General features: G+C 37.0%; 1 protein-coding gene across 1 annotated transcript; it reads left to right on the forward strand.

The window, feature by feature from the left end:
* The first annotated feature begins 2608 nt into the window (after positions 1–2608).
* On the forward strand, positions 2609–11997 carry LOC129726164 (cuticle protein 8-like). The gene is made up of 4 exons (XM_055682860.1): positions 2609–2833; positions 2998–3141; positions 3233–3425; positions 10417–11997. Exons 1-4 carry the CDS (start codon positions 2828–2830, stop codon positions 10491–10493), a joined length of 420 nt encoding a protein of 139 aa, XP_055538835.1. The 5' UTR covers positions 2609–2827; the 3' UTR covers positions 10494–11997.
* The last annotated feature ends 1928 nt before the right edge of the window (positions 11998–13925 follow it).

Raw genomic sequence — 13925 nt, forward strand, 5'->3', positions numbered from 1 at the left:
AATACAATGGCGTTGGCATAATTCAGATAATTCCCAACTTTTTAAAAACTAAAACCTTTTTTTCGAGACGACCACATATTTTTATTGAAGCAGTAAAAGCGGTTTTTGCCTCTAAATAAAATTTTGAATTTGGAATTGAAGTTTGATCGAGCAGAATTCAGTTCCACGCTGCTTTGTTTTAATGGTGAAGTGGTACTCTTATCAAGTAAACAAGAAGCGTTCAAGGTTACTAACCATCTAACACTAAAGAGAAGTAAAAAAGAGTTATCACTGAAATTGACCGCTTCGTACCCTCAAATTGTTTAGCCCCAATCGAGTGTATTCTCAAATCTATTGCAAAAAACACATTGACATAAGACAGGTTGTCGTAATTCTACGTTAAGCTTGCGGTCGTGTCTTATGAACAACATCTTTAACTTTTTTGGTCCTATTTGCTTTCAGTAGAATCAGGCCATTCGATGTTAAAAAAGACTGCATGGACACATACCTTTACTTTACGCTGAATTTTGTAATACCTTGGTGTGACTTATTCCCGACAAAAAAAGTACTCCTAATAAAACTGGTCAGAAAGACCCACAACGAAAAAGGACCGTTTGCAGGAAGAACAAGGCCCGGTATAGTAGAGCAGTGAGTGTGTAAAAGTAAGGGTAAAATCACATTACACACAAGCACGGATAAATAATAAGCATGCCACTTCTGAATAACGGTATTGCTAATAATAGATACAGCAGACACCTGGGTATACCTCACAAAAGTTCAACGATTATGGTCGCAGTGAGGAAGTCCATATAAGAAAAAAATCAACGTTCAGTCGTAAAAGTAGTCTCATGTCACTAATGTACATCTTGAATAAAAAAGGTTCCAATACACTCCCTCGAAAAAAGTTTTCCAACGAGACCATGTGTGATACCACCTGTTGAATTTTGTCGCAGAAGTGGCTCTCAAATCATTTTCATGTAAAACCCGTACTACCACAGCGTTTCTTCATTCATATTATTAAGGGCCTTGAAATCGTTACGAACTGAGTTTTATTTATAAAAACACTGCAGCAATGGTTTTTTGCTAGCCTGACTGTTCCGGCATTAGTAAACCGGTGATATACCAGCAACTTTTAACCAAATATAACAAGTATATTTTATAAATTTTAAAACATACTGTATAATTTTTGTGCCATGAGCTAAAAATTGAGGAAAAAATGGATTGAAATTAAAAAATTCCAATTCGTTTCGTTTCAACGAACTCAGGCAATCAACATTCAATACGACATTTATGCGCACTTTCAACACATTCGGTTGAATTCACTACTTTGTATTGCCTGCTAATTATCACTTGTGTGCTGATTATACACATTGACACAAAGTATACTTTACGCACCCACCGCGCTTGATTGCTTTCCATGAACAAAATAATTTCCTTTTCCTTGTGCAGCCAATCCTGCTTATTGGTAATAACCCCTGCCAGCTCTGGCGTCAACACTCCTCAAAACGGTTCGATTTATCAGCCACTTCGGGAAAGCCGTAATTTTCTCACACGCTTCTGGTTTCGGCTCAGTGCAAGCTGCAGCTGCACTACACAACCGCCCGCTCCGCTTTCTGACAGAAAAGTAAAAACCTATTAAGCGCCACTTTTCGGCGGCGTCTATTCCGCAATCCACACACAATCACACACATGCAATTTTCACATGCTCTGTACGATGCCGATCCAGGCGGCCAAAAGGGGGCACCCCAAAGACACGACCCACTAGCGAAATTCCAATTTTTATGATTTTAATTGCGATGTAGTACAAGCACTTTAAAATGTGATACGTGCGCTATATCGGTACAGATCCCCGACCCAGGCGCTCCCGCTCGATGTGCTCAAGAAACAGAACTTTGTGCTGCCGCCGCTGCCGCTGTCGCTGTTGCTGTTGACTACAGGTACGGTTGGGAAATTACGAGATTCTCTCACTCTCGCTTTCTGCTGCCTCGCGTGCGGTGCTTTAGATATGCCAGAGTGGCGGAACTCCGACCGACTATCCCACGTTTTTGGCACACTGATCGCGCTCTGCTTAGGTCGTGTCACTGTGCGACGATGTTGCAGGTCAAAAGCTAACAACGTGTCATGCTAGTGTCACCTTTAATGGCGACCGGTTTCAACAGATAGTTTTTGGTCCGTGTTAGGAATCCTTCGATCCCACTGTCCGATCCGAGCTCCGATCTGTCGGGCTGTCGTATCGGCCGTTCGTCTGGGTTCGTCGCCACTAGCACCGTTGTAAATCTCTCGCGGCTGCTCTGGGTCGATCGGCGCGGCCAGCAGCAGACGCCGTCGAGGGCGGCGAGAGAGACCGCGCGAGTGCTTGTTTTCGGGGCTACCTACGAAATGAATGAAATTGTAGGTTTGCTGTGTGTTGTTTGACTGCTGCACTGCCAGGCTCTAGCAGCCACAGCAGCAGCAGCGGTCGTATCGATTTTGTGTGTGGCTGCACTCCGCGTTCTTTATGTCTGCAGCGCACTGGGGTAGCTCTCAGCATCCCCCTCCCATGATTGGCCGATTGGAGCTTTAGAAGAAAAAAAAAAACAAGGCACAGCGTTGGTCCTTCGCGGCTTCCACCTCGTCGCTACCTCCAATGCCACAACTCGGTGATTCTATCTAGACACAGCTGCATAGCACGAGACACAAAAATTTTCAGAGTTTCCAATCGGTATAAAAGACGTTATGGCCATTCCAATAGGCATCAGTTCAGTTTGGTTCTTTGCAAAATAGTGTCTCAGTCTCAGAGCACAGTACGAGCCGAAAGATTAGTTCATTCTAGAAGCGTGTTTAAGTTATTTTAGTTACCATAATCACCATGAAGGTATGATTTTAAGGCAACCGAATGTTGTGGGAAAATTATGTGATTGAGTGTATTCTGGATGAAATTATGTGAAGAAATGCAAATGGACTTTAGCTTTGTGTGGCCTAAGTGTTGACCGAGTGGTGCTTTGTGAAATGCTAACGGATATTCTATCCTTCTTCCAGTGTTTCGTTGCCATTGTCCTGCTTGCGGTTGCCGTTAGTGCATCGCCCATCGAATACGGACACTACGGTGGTCATGCTCTGCTGCACGCGGCTCCAGTCCTACACGCTGCTCCCGTTGTGAAACACGTTGTTGCCGAGCCAGTTGTAAGTATCCTATAGAGTGACATTGTGATATCGATCCCGTCGTCCCGTTTTTTCGGCCAACTTATTGTTGTCGCGACCTGCCCCCCCATAGGCCTACCCGAAATATTCGTTCAACTATGGCATCAAGGACCCGCACACCGGTGACATCAAGTCCCAGGCCGAGGAACGCGACGGCGATGTTGTCAAGGGACAATACTCGCTGGTCGAACCTGACGGTTCCGTGCGCACTGTCGACTACACCGCCGATGACCACAACGGATTCAACGCCGTCGTGCACAAGTCCGGTAAGTGAGGGGCGATGTGTTTTTGTTGTTTCGGTGGACATTGATTAGTTTCCATTTGAGGGACAAAAGTTTAAAAATGAACTTTTAGGGCACATTACGCTCCCTAATAGTCTAAGTAAATGTTTCTAATTCGCGATCCTAAGGCGTCGTACACAAATTACGTAACGCATGAAGGGGAGGGAGGGGGGTTAAGTCTGCATTACTTATTGTTACATAGGGGGGAGAGGGGTAATTGAGATCGTTACGTAACTGTGATGTTTGCTCAAAACTGCAAATTTGGAGGAGGGGCAGGTTGTCCAGCGTTACGTAATTTTAGGGGGTGGAGTCATATCGAACGTTACTTATCGTTACATAGGGGGGGAGGGGGTCTGAAATCTAGGTTTTTAGCGTTACGTAATTTGTGTACGACGCCTAATGCAATTAAAGTAAGCAGTATTGAAAATTTATTTTGCTTTAATAAATTTGGTTTAGCATTCACCATTGACTACGTATGAGTGAATATAAATCTCGGCATTCGGGAATCACCTAGTATTCATAAAAAATTTTATCTCTTGTTTATTACTAGCAAATTAAAAATTAATTTGTAGTCAAGTTTCATTCGATAATTTTAGTTTTTTTTTTCAAACAGGTTTGAGATGCATAATTTGATACCAAAAGACCTCTTTATGCTGAAAATTAATGCAAGGAGGTAGAAGAGGCAGTTCAATTCCCACAGGTCTTCTACTATGAGTTTACCGAATTCTTTCAGCGACTAAACGCGGCTATTTATGGCATATAACGGACTTTGTACGAGAAAATAGTGCGGTATATGAAAATTGAAAACTATGTGGTTCTCAAACAATCACGCATTTTGTTCAAGAGGTTAATTTTTTTGTCTAAAACTTTTTAGAAAAATACGATACATTTTCTTGCGAATCTATATTTAATATTTTTTACGATTCAAAACATAGGATTATGTGATTTCGTAAACTGTGCTTGTTTTTATGGCGGTTTTGGAAATACAAACCGTTTCACTAGAAGCAGTTTAAGTTGTTTTCGTGGCGGTTTCAAAGAGAAATGGAATCACAGTAACAATTTTTAACGATAGAATCTTATTAAAGAGTTCGATACTATGTAAATAAATGTATATGTTTCATTTATTTACATAGTATCGAACTCTTTAATAAGATTCTATCGTTAAAAATTGTTATCGTAGTATCGAATTCTTCATACTTTGTTGATTTTTTTTTGCCAAAAAACATAAATGAGTATTAGAAGAATAAATTTTCAAACTATTAGTGATTGAAAAACCGTTATAAATTAGGCTAGTAACGGAACAGATGATAGAAATCAATGTCGTTTTGTCAACAAAATAATATTTTTTAATCAGGGTGCGAAACGACTTAATCAGTGGCGGTTATTTCAATCAGTTAAAGAAAACGGGCCTCAAACTCCTGAATTTTGATCAAAATCGTCAATTTTATTAAAGGGACCGAAAACTTTGATCAACTAGTTGTCCTACAAATGTATAAAATACCGTTTAATAACGAATAATCTTTGAAAAAAAAAAAACGACAAAAATTTGCCATCAGGCGCCATTTGAGTGCTAAATTAAATCCCCTGCAAAATAGACGCAAGCTGATTCAAATAGATTTGGGGTGATTGAAATAGTGTCCCTCGACTCGGAACTTTAATTGAATATTTTTGAAGTTCGCTAAATTATTTTATAATCTAAAAACAAATGCTGACAGAAAAAAATATAGCGAAATGTTTGAACGGTACCTTTTATATCAAGGTTTCGTCAGTTACTTGGAAAGTAAGCGGAGCGCAGCAGAAGTGGAAATGGCGAGGAAATTAAAACATTTTGGAAAACTGCACAGGCGCGCGGTCTAAAAGTTAACACTAAGAAAAAAACGAACATTCGATTATAAACTTATTTGTATGCCCTTTACCGATATCAGCAACGTTCTGTACGAGAAAAAATTCAACTGCCTATTTCAGTTACATAATTTTTGGGCACCAACAGGTACCAGTTGCCGATGATTCTTGTTTTCTGGTTATTTCGAGCATAATTTCCAGCCATTTTTGGCACTTTTGCAGCTACTAAGTTCTCTTTAACAGCCGTTAGATAAACGGGTGAAACCAGGCCCGAGATGACAGGTACTATATTGCCTTTTCTTCCTTTTCACGATCATCACCTATCATCCGTATGATATGGTTACGGTTTTGGAATGAAAATGATAGTCAAATGTTTGAGTAGTACCTTTCATACATTTCTAGTAAGCGTGGCATGTGTACTTAAGCGAGAAAAATAACAGCAACAAAAACAAACTACGGTGCTCCCAAAGACCGTTATTATAAAAAAAATGTACCAAAGATTCTGAGTACACCATTCGATTCATTATGACGCCCAGAATGTCTGGTCAAAATTTCAAAATCATCGTACGGTACATTTTGAGTAATGTCCTTTTAAAGGTTGTAAAGTACAAAAATGTTATATAAAAACGACGAATACTTATTATAAAGCACGTTTTTCAACCACCATTTTATGAAACAACTTTCAAAATAGTTTCTACACATTTCAAGGGTTATATTTCAGGACAATAACAATTGGTGGAAAGATTTATTTGAAAATTCCACAGTGCACAGTGGTCTAACTCGAAAAATCGTGATCGTCCTAGACTTGACTGTGAAAAATTGATTTTATTTACTCCATGTCTTCATAAAAATTGTTTCATAAAACAAGGCCTTACTTTTGGCGTTTTTAGTTTTTCGATCAATCCACCTAACAGTTAGATAAAAAAAATATTTTTTCTAATTTTCAATATATCAGATTGCTTCCTTCAGCAAAGTTGTGGAAAATTTTAAAAGAAAAACAATTGCTGAATACTGCGATCTGTACGTTGGACACGACAAAATAGAGTTTTTTGTGGAACACCTCTCCTTAAAATTAGTTTTTTGTCTATAACTTTTGATTGTCAAAATAATAAATTTTATAAAGTCTTGAGAGAATTTTAGTTGAATGAATAAAATCTTAGAACATTTTGCATTGTTTTGACCATTACAGACAAAATTCTGGACGTCATAACGAATCGAATGGTGTACTCAGATTGTTTGGTGCAATTTTTTTTTATAATAACGGTCTGTGGGAGCACCGTGAAACCGTTCCAAAGTCAGATCAGTTGTATACATCAGTGTGGGCTGTGCTTGGGAAGTAAGGTCTGATTAGGACAATCCATGCTATTTACTTTTTTTTTTCAATAGTATCTCAATCAATTGGTTGGTTTGGTTATAACAACTCAACCGTAAAAAAATCTGATTGATTGATGTCAAAACCTCGATAACCTGAAAAAAAAACGACTGTAATATAAGCGCTCAAACCCTGACCACTTTTTCCATGGTTGAATTTCTTGATTTTCAAATTCAGGCGCCTAACTTGCAGATAAACGTAATCCTACGTCAAAAAACCTATTCAATTTTTTTGCTCCGATTGTACTCAAAATCGCTATAGCTTTGTCGGGAAACTATTGATCAGTGTGTGTACTCATTTTATTTAATTTGTTCGGATCTTTTAGCCCAAAATATAGCTTTTGTTCAAAATATTTGTAACTTTCAAAAAAAATTCAGTCATGAGCCGTTTATCCGATTTTAAATCTTTAGGCATCAAAATGGAGGTAATTCATAGGCCTCTCAAGAAAAAATATTTACCCGTAGTTTAACTATCAAAAACCTTGTTTTTTTTGCTGTTTTAGAGAGCTTGAACTCTGAAAACCTTATCGTATGATATATTTTTGGATTCTTCAGGAAATTTTATATAAGGCATCGGATTTTCACGGAATTATATTTTTTATTTCGGAGATGAAATTTGTTTTAATCTTTAATGTTCACCATAACCACCATGCGTCTCCATTGAAAAAAAGCTATTGCAATGTAGAAGTATGAAACGATAGGTTCTTTTTGGTTATGAAGTATGCAAAATTACAAAATACGCTTAACATTATGATACTGGATTGCAGTCGCTTTTTCCAATGCAGACGCATGGTGATTAAGGTGGACATTGAAGATTAAAAAAATTCTATCTCCAAAACGAAAAAATATATCTTCGTAAAAATTCGACATTTACTGTAAAATTTCATAAGAAATTCATTTAAATTATCAAAAAAAGTGTTTATCAAAAAAAGGTCTTAGACCTCCAAAACGGCAAAAAACGGTTTGTATAAAAATTTCTAAAAGTGTTGGTTATTCAAAGTACAGTTTAATATTTTTTTTGAAAGACCCAAAAAGATTCAGAATCGGTTGAGCGGTTCAAAAGATAAAAATGTTTGAAAATAGAAAATTTTGAAAAAAATCGATTCTCCCGTTACAGTTTAAAGAAAGTTCAAACAAGAAAGTACGGGTCTAACATTTTTCGTTGAAGATCAACTCAATTTTTTCGAAAGAATTACATTTTTTATTACTCAGCGATTCTATGCGAAAAAAATCATCATAGTTGTTTTTTATCGAAAAATTTACAATCCGGTATTTTTTGTTTGGACATAAGGGTGACACTTCCTGTTATAGAGTTGCCTATATATCAAACTTGTTTCAAAATTTTGAATCGTTAATCCGATTTTGAAACATTTGGCATACTGACGATATTTAATGGGTTTTTCAAGGAAAAATATTTAGCTGTGCTTTAAATAATATCAACGATACTAAAATTATTATACAAACCGTTTCAGAGGCTCTAAGTCTCAATACCCAGAAGATCTGATCGTTTGATTTTTTCTTGACTCCTTAAGAAATTTTCCATGAGGCATCAGATTTTTACGGAGGTATATTGTTTTTTATTTTAGAGATAGAATTTGTTTCAATCTTTAATGTCCACCATAACAACCATGCGTCTCCGTTGAAAAAAGGTAATACAATGTAAAAAGATATCAAACTAGCGGATTTTCTCGGTCTTGAACTTTCCAAAACGGCAAAATATGATTTGCATCATTTTCATTATATTGAATTGCAATAGCTTTTACCAATGGAGACGCATGGTGGTTATGGTGGATATCATAGATTGAAAGAAATCTGTCTCCAACATGAATAAATATTCCTCCGCGAAAATTTGATATTATATGTAAAATTTTCTAAGGCATCAAGAAAAAATCTAACGAAAGAGTTTCCTGAGTTTCAAACCCTACAAAATGGCAAAAAACGGTGTGTATAATAATTTTCGCATATCTATTGTTATTTAAAGTACATTTTTATATTTTTACTTGGGAGGCCCATTATTTACCTTCAATTTGATGTCAAAACATTTAAAATCGGTTAAATGGCTCAAAAGTTACATTATTTTGAAAATGCGAAATTTTAAAAAAAGTCAATTTTTGAGTAATTGAGTGACGAAAGGTGTCACCCTAAGGACCAAACAAAAAAAAAAAAGGTCCAAAATTTTATGATAACGAAAAACTATAGCAATTTTGAGCATGATAAGAGCAAAAAAATGGATAGGACTTTTTTGCAAGAATTACTGAAGAACTTTTATATTTTTTGTTTCGAAGAACTCACCGGTACACAGTGATATGAGGGCTCAAAATAGTGTGCTTTTTTCATTTACGCTGGCTTATTTTCAAAATATATTCAGTATATGCAAAGCCTCAAAGATTGACAAGTTTTTGTTCGTAACTCCGTCGCTAGTGACGCTGCGAATTTCAACTTTTCAGTCTTGCACTTAAGTGAAATGGCGTCCTCAGCAAAGTTGTAGGTAATATTTTTTTTTTCTTCACAAATATGTAGGTAATATTGTCACAAAAACTTCTTTGAAGATTTTGTTCTTCTAACTTCGCTTGTTTCGGAGATATAACGTTTTATATTAGACTAATCTTTGAATATATTTTTTTGGATACCTAAAAAAACTGTAGCATTTAAATGGCTAAAATGTTTTTGCCGATGTACAAGAAATAATTTTTTTCCAATTTTCGGGCAATAATTCGGTATTTTTAAAAGCTATCTTTTTTGCGCTTCTACAAAGTTATGTGTTTCAATGATGTTCAAATAAGTGAATATTTTTGCCTTCTGAAAGCTACCGTTTTTCGGATATTTATTTTAGGAACTAGTCTCGAAACGGTGTATCTCCAAAATAAGCGAAGTTAGAAGAACAAAATGTTCAGCCATGGTTTTTTTTTGTGATAATATACAACTTTTCTGAAGATACAAATTCTTTTAAATGCAAGACTGGAAAGTTCAGTAGCGGCGGAGTTTCGAACTAAAACTTATTGTCATCCTCTGGGGATTTTTATATATTACATTTATTCTAAAAATAGTATGTCAATGAAACAAATATTTGAAGAGTAAACGGAAAAAAGTTCACGATTTTGAATTTTCGTGCCACTGTGCAGAACAGAGAAAATAATCTCAAGTCTACGGAAACCTGTGTTTGTTCCATCAGCAGAAAGTGCATGAAAACTTAAAATTAAATTGTTTGAAATTTGAGCTCTGCGCGGCTTTTCAAAGGAAAGCTAGCAGCATTTTTCTTAGATATTTACTGTTGAAAGATGTAAGTACAGAGACTATACTCCAAATTTTCAATTATCTTGATACTATTATTGATGTTCTTCAGTGCTCTTGTTGACACTAAAATTGATGTTTACCAGAATGTGAATTAAAATAATTTTCCAACAACTTTGGAATGACCAGGATGCCAGAGCAGCATAACATTAGAGACACTTACACTTTATGCGCTTTTTAAGTGAAGTTTGTGCAATTTTGACAAACAAATTTGAACTATAAGTTGAAGCAAGTTAGCATAGAAAATTAACTTTAAAAGCGAGTCACTTGAAGTGAGACAAATGAGGTTGTTAAAGATTGCGTTCAGGGACTACTGCGCAATGATCTTCTTTTATAAGTTCAAAATATCACTCAATTTAAAATTCCATATCGCTGAAACACATATCTAAATACCAATTTCCCACGCTCGCTTGGATCGCACAGCCACTAACCGTTTACCTCTTTTGCATCCAATTGTCTTTTCCTTCCACAGCCCCAGCTGTCCACAAGGTTGTAGCCCCGGTTGCCTACCACGCTCCGGCTCCACTACTCAGCCACTACGTCCACTAAGTTCAGCAAAGCCAACTATCAGAGGGCAACGCGCCGAGTTTGGCCCCCGCAGCACTTCGGAGTCCTACGAAGCGCCCTCGCCGCTCAGTCACTCTCTCTGTCTCTCAATCATACAAACTCTCACAAACGTAAATAAAAAGAAGAAGAAGAAGATGAAGAAAAAAGCTTCACAAAGCCAACTGTCTACCCGCTAAGAAGCCTCTGACCTTCAGCCGCCAGGCCTCCGGGTCTCGAAGCGAAGCGAGGCGCCGCTACACAAGTAACTACTCACTCGTATCTCGTTAAGCCATAACGGATCATACGCGCACACCAGCACAAAGCCCGCTATCATCGAATGTAATCGTTTATGTAATTGTTAAGTTATCATCATAACTATTCGCGTCTCAAACTGAGCAATGCTATCTCTCGAACACACCTGCAAGCAAACGCGTTTCACGCTAATCTGCTGGTAAGCGAAACCTCATCACTTCAATTTCCTCTTCCTTTTCACCTACTTTTTGCGTAACCTTCACCTTTCGCCGTACGGTAACGCGATACGCGGCTACGCACACACTACTTTCACTACCTCTATCTCTCTATCTATCTCCCGGCTAAACGAAATTTGCCTAACGAATGTATCAAAACATCAGCTGGCGCCCGGCGCCCCCCTCAGCTGCAATGTTCAGTTCAACGGCCAGCAACAGCGTGCTCTAAAGCCTTAGCTCTCTTACTCATGCAAAAATCTCCTGAGTTACTTTAACTATCAGCCACACCAGCAGTACCACCCTGAGTGTCTCCAGAGAGAAGAAGAAAAAAAGTTGCGCTACATTCTCGCGTGAGGCTGGAGCGAGAAATGTCACATTGCGCTGCACGCTGCTGCCATCGTACGGAACGGAAGAGAAACAGCCGATGTTGAAATAGTGCCAAATAGCCAAACCATGACAAAACCGCGAAACGCGACAGCAAGTCAAACATTACACCGGCTCTCCTGCGGCGGGTGAGGACTTATTTTCAAGTCCTCCTCTCAAGAACATCTGCACCGCTTCATTGACCCCATCATCCAAGCCGAGAGATTATCGAGCATTGATGTTTGAGTGCTAGCAAATGACCCCTCGAATGTGATAATTGTTACCTTTTATTACCTCTTTACTGCTACACTACTTACTTTCACACTGATCTGCTATCGTTACTATCTGAACTGAACTGTAACTTTTCTTCAACTGTTACCTCTTTATAATTTACTCTCCTCTGTTTCGAAAGTGTATAAACCCCAAAAACGAAAGAAAGACCTAACTGAAGAAGCTAGGAATCTATCTCCCTCTTAGTCATCCGCTTTATACAAACTACAAAAAAAAAAACAAACATCGAAACGAGAATTGTTTTATATATTAAAAAATATGTATTTTTATAAATATATGAAAAATTGCTTCAGCCGAATCGCTAAGCTAAAAACGAAACGGAAAGGCAGAAACAAAAAAATATCAAACTGTAAATACAGAAATACAAAATACTATAAAAAAATCAATCAACGTTACTAACTCGCCAGATATCACATTTAAGTCCCCCAGAGTAGTCAATTTATCAAGTGCACTACTGTTGCACAAGGTCGGCCCAAACGCTGCTGCTGCTGTTGCTACTAGACTGGTTTTGGACGCGAGGGCCCAACATAAAAGGGGCGATTGATTGCTCTCCGGTGGCCAACACGCCGGCCGAACGCATGCCAAGTGCGAGTGCACGCGCTACTTTAAATGGACTCTCGACGAGAATCGATCGACTCATGGTCGAACGAAACTTAAGCAAGGGTTGAGCAAGGTGCGCTTCAACACTGGTAAAGTCCCGGCCATTTAGGTGTTGCTGACTTTTGTGTAGCATTCGTGTCTCGCTCAAGATGGTGATAATGAAGTTTAAGATGCTGGCAGCTCAGCGTCGTCGTTGTGACTCAACTCGACTCGACGGGTGAAGCATTCGAGCGGGTTTCAAGGTGCACTCGTTTAGGATCGATCCGCGGAAACGCTCAGTGACGTTTTGAAAAAAAAAAAAAATTAATAGGTACTGTTCTTTGCAAGTTTGTGAATAGACGGTTCTTACGAAGCGGAATAATTCGAAAGGGCCGATTGTTTATGATTATTTGTTATTTTTAGGTTTATGCAAATATTACAAACTCTACTGCTTTGCAAGAACTTAAAATATAGTAAGACAAAAAAAATAGTAAAGATTCACGATTACTATTTGTGGCTCTGAGTTGTCACATTTGCATAGACGTTAGTTTCAATGGGTTTTAAAAGTTTCATTCTAAAATTATTACACTTTTCACTTACTAGGAAAAAACACTTAAAAATACTCTTTCGTCAAAGACAAATAGTTTTATCGTGAACCGATTTCATTGGGACTTAAAGATGGGAATAGGACTTTTGAATATATAAAATATTTGAAAATGAACTCATAAGGTATAGAACCAATCTTTGAAGAAGATTAGTTTTATACTTACTAAAACGAAAAACGTTGTTTGTGTTTTCGTTTATTGTGTACGTACGTAAAAAGAAAAAATATAGCTTTTTAACCATTCCTGTGAATTTTGATGCCCTCCCTATTAAACTTAAAAGCGACGAATCCGGCTGGCAATTACTTTGCGGTCTTTTGGTGCACTTCTGCAATTATGTACCTACTAGGGGCACGAGAAATCACAGGAATGGTTAAAACTTCAGAATATTTTGAGTGTCACTGTTTCGAGTTTTTAGCAACTTTTTCGGTTTCTGTCGTCCAGTATTGATATGTGATTAGAACTGTGTTTTCTCGAATGTCACATTAAAATCAATCAAATATATTAGAAGCTTTAATTTTTATCTTTGCTTTTTACATTTTATTTTGAACTATTTACTGTTTCCTTTAATTATTCAATTTTTATTTTTCACTATTTGTTTTTAATACTTTTTATTTGTTATGTTCTACTTTCTACTTTTAACCTTCTACTTTTTACATTTTGATTTTTACTTTTACTCTTGACTTTTTATTTTATACTTCTTACTTTTTACTCTTTACTCTTTACTCTTTACTCTTTACTCTTTACTCTTTACTCTTTACTCTTTACTCTTTACTCTTTACTCTTTACTCTTTACTCTTTACTCTTTACTCTTTACTCTTTACTCTTTACTCTTCACTCTTTACTCTTTACTCTTTACTCTTTACTCTTTACTCTTTACTCCTTACTTTGAGTTTTGATTTTTTCTTTATTTTGAATTATTGAGGTTCTGACTTTATGATTTGTTGGCATTTTTTACTCTTGTTTTTTTATTGACTTCTTAATTTTTCTGACCTCTCAACTTTTCTTTGTTGTGGCTGTTTGCCTATTTAATATTTTAACTTTTTGAATCTTTTATATTCTGTTTTTTTTTTTTATTTCTGTTTCTTGTTTTTTTTTTGTGTATCTTATTTTGATTTATGTATGACATTTTC

This window comes from Wyeomyia smithii, chromosome 2 (genome assembly GCF_029784165.1).
Source record: "Wyeomyia smithii strain HCP4-BCI-WySm-NY-G18 chromosome 2, ASM2978416v1, whole genome shotgun sequence".
Lineage (NCBI taxonomy): Eukaryota > Metazoa > Arthropoda > Insecta > Diptera > Culicidae > Wyeomyia > Wyeomyia smithii.

What these genes read in the sequence shown, in the direction of transcription:
- LOC129726164 (XM_055682860.1), top strand. An exon ending in ACGTTGTTGCCGAGCCAGTT is followed by an intron (nt 3,142 to 3,232) that starts GTAAGTATCCTA and finishes GCCCCCCCATAG; the next exon opens with GCCTACCCGAAATATTCGTT. An exon ending in CGCCGTCGTGCACAAGTCCG is followed by an intron (nt 3,426 to 10,416) that starts GTAAGTGAGGGG and finishes TTCCTTCCACAG; the next exon opens with CCCCAGCTGTCCACAAGGTT.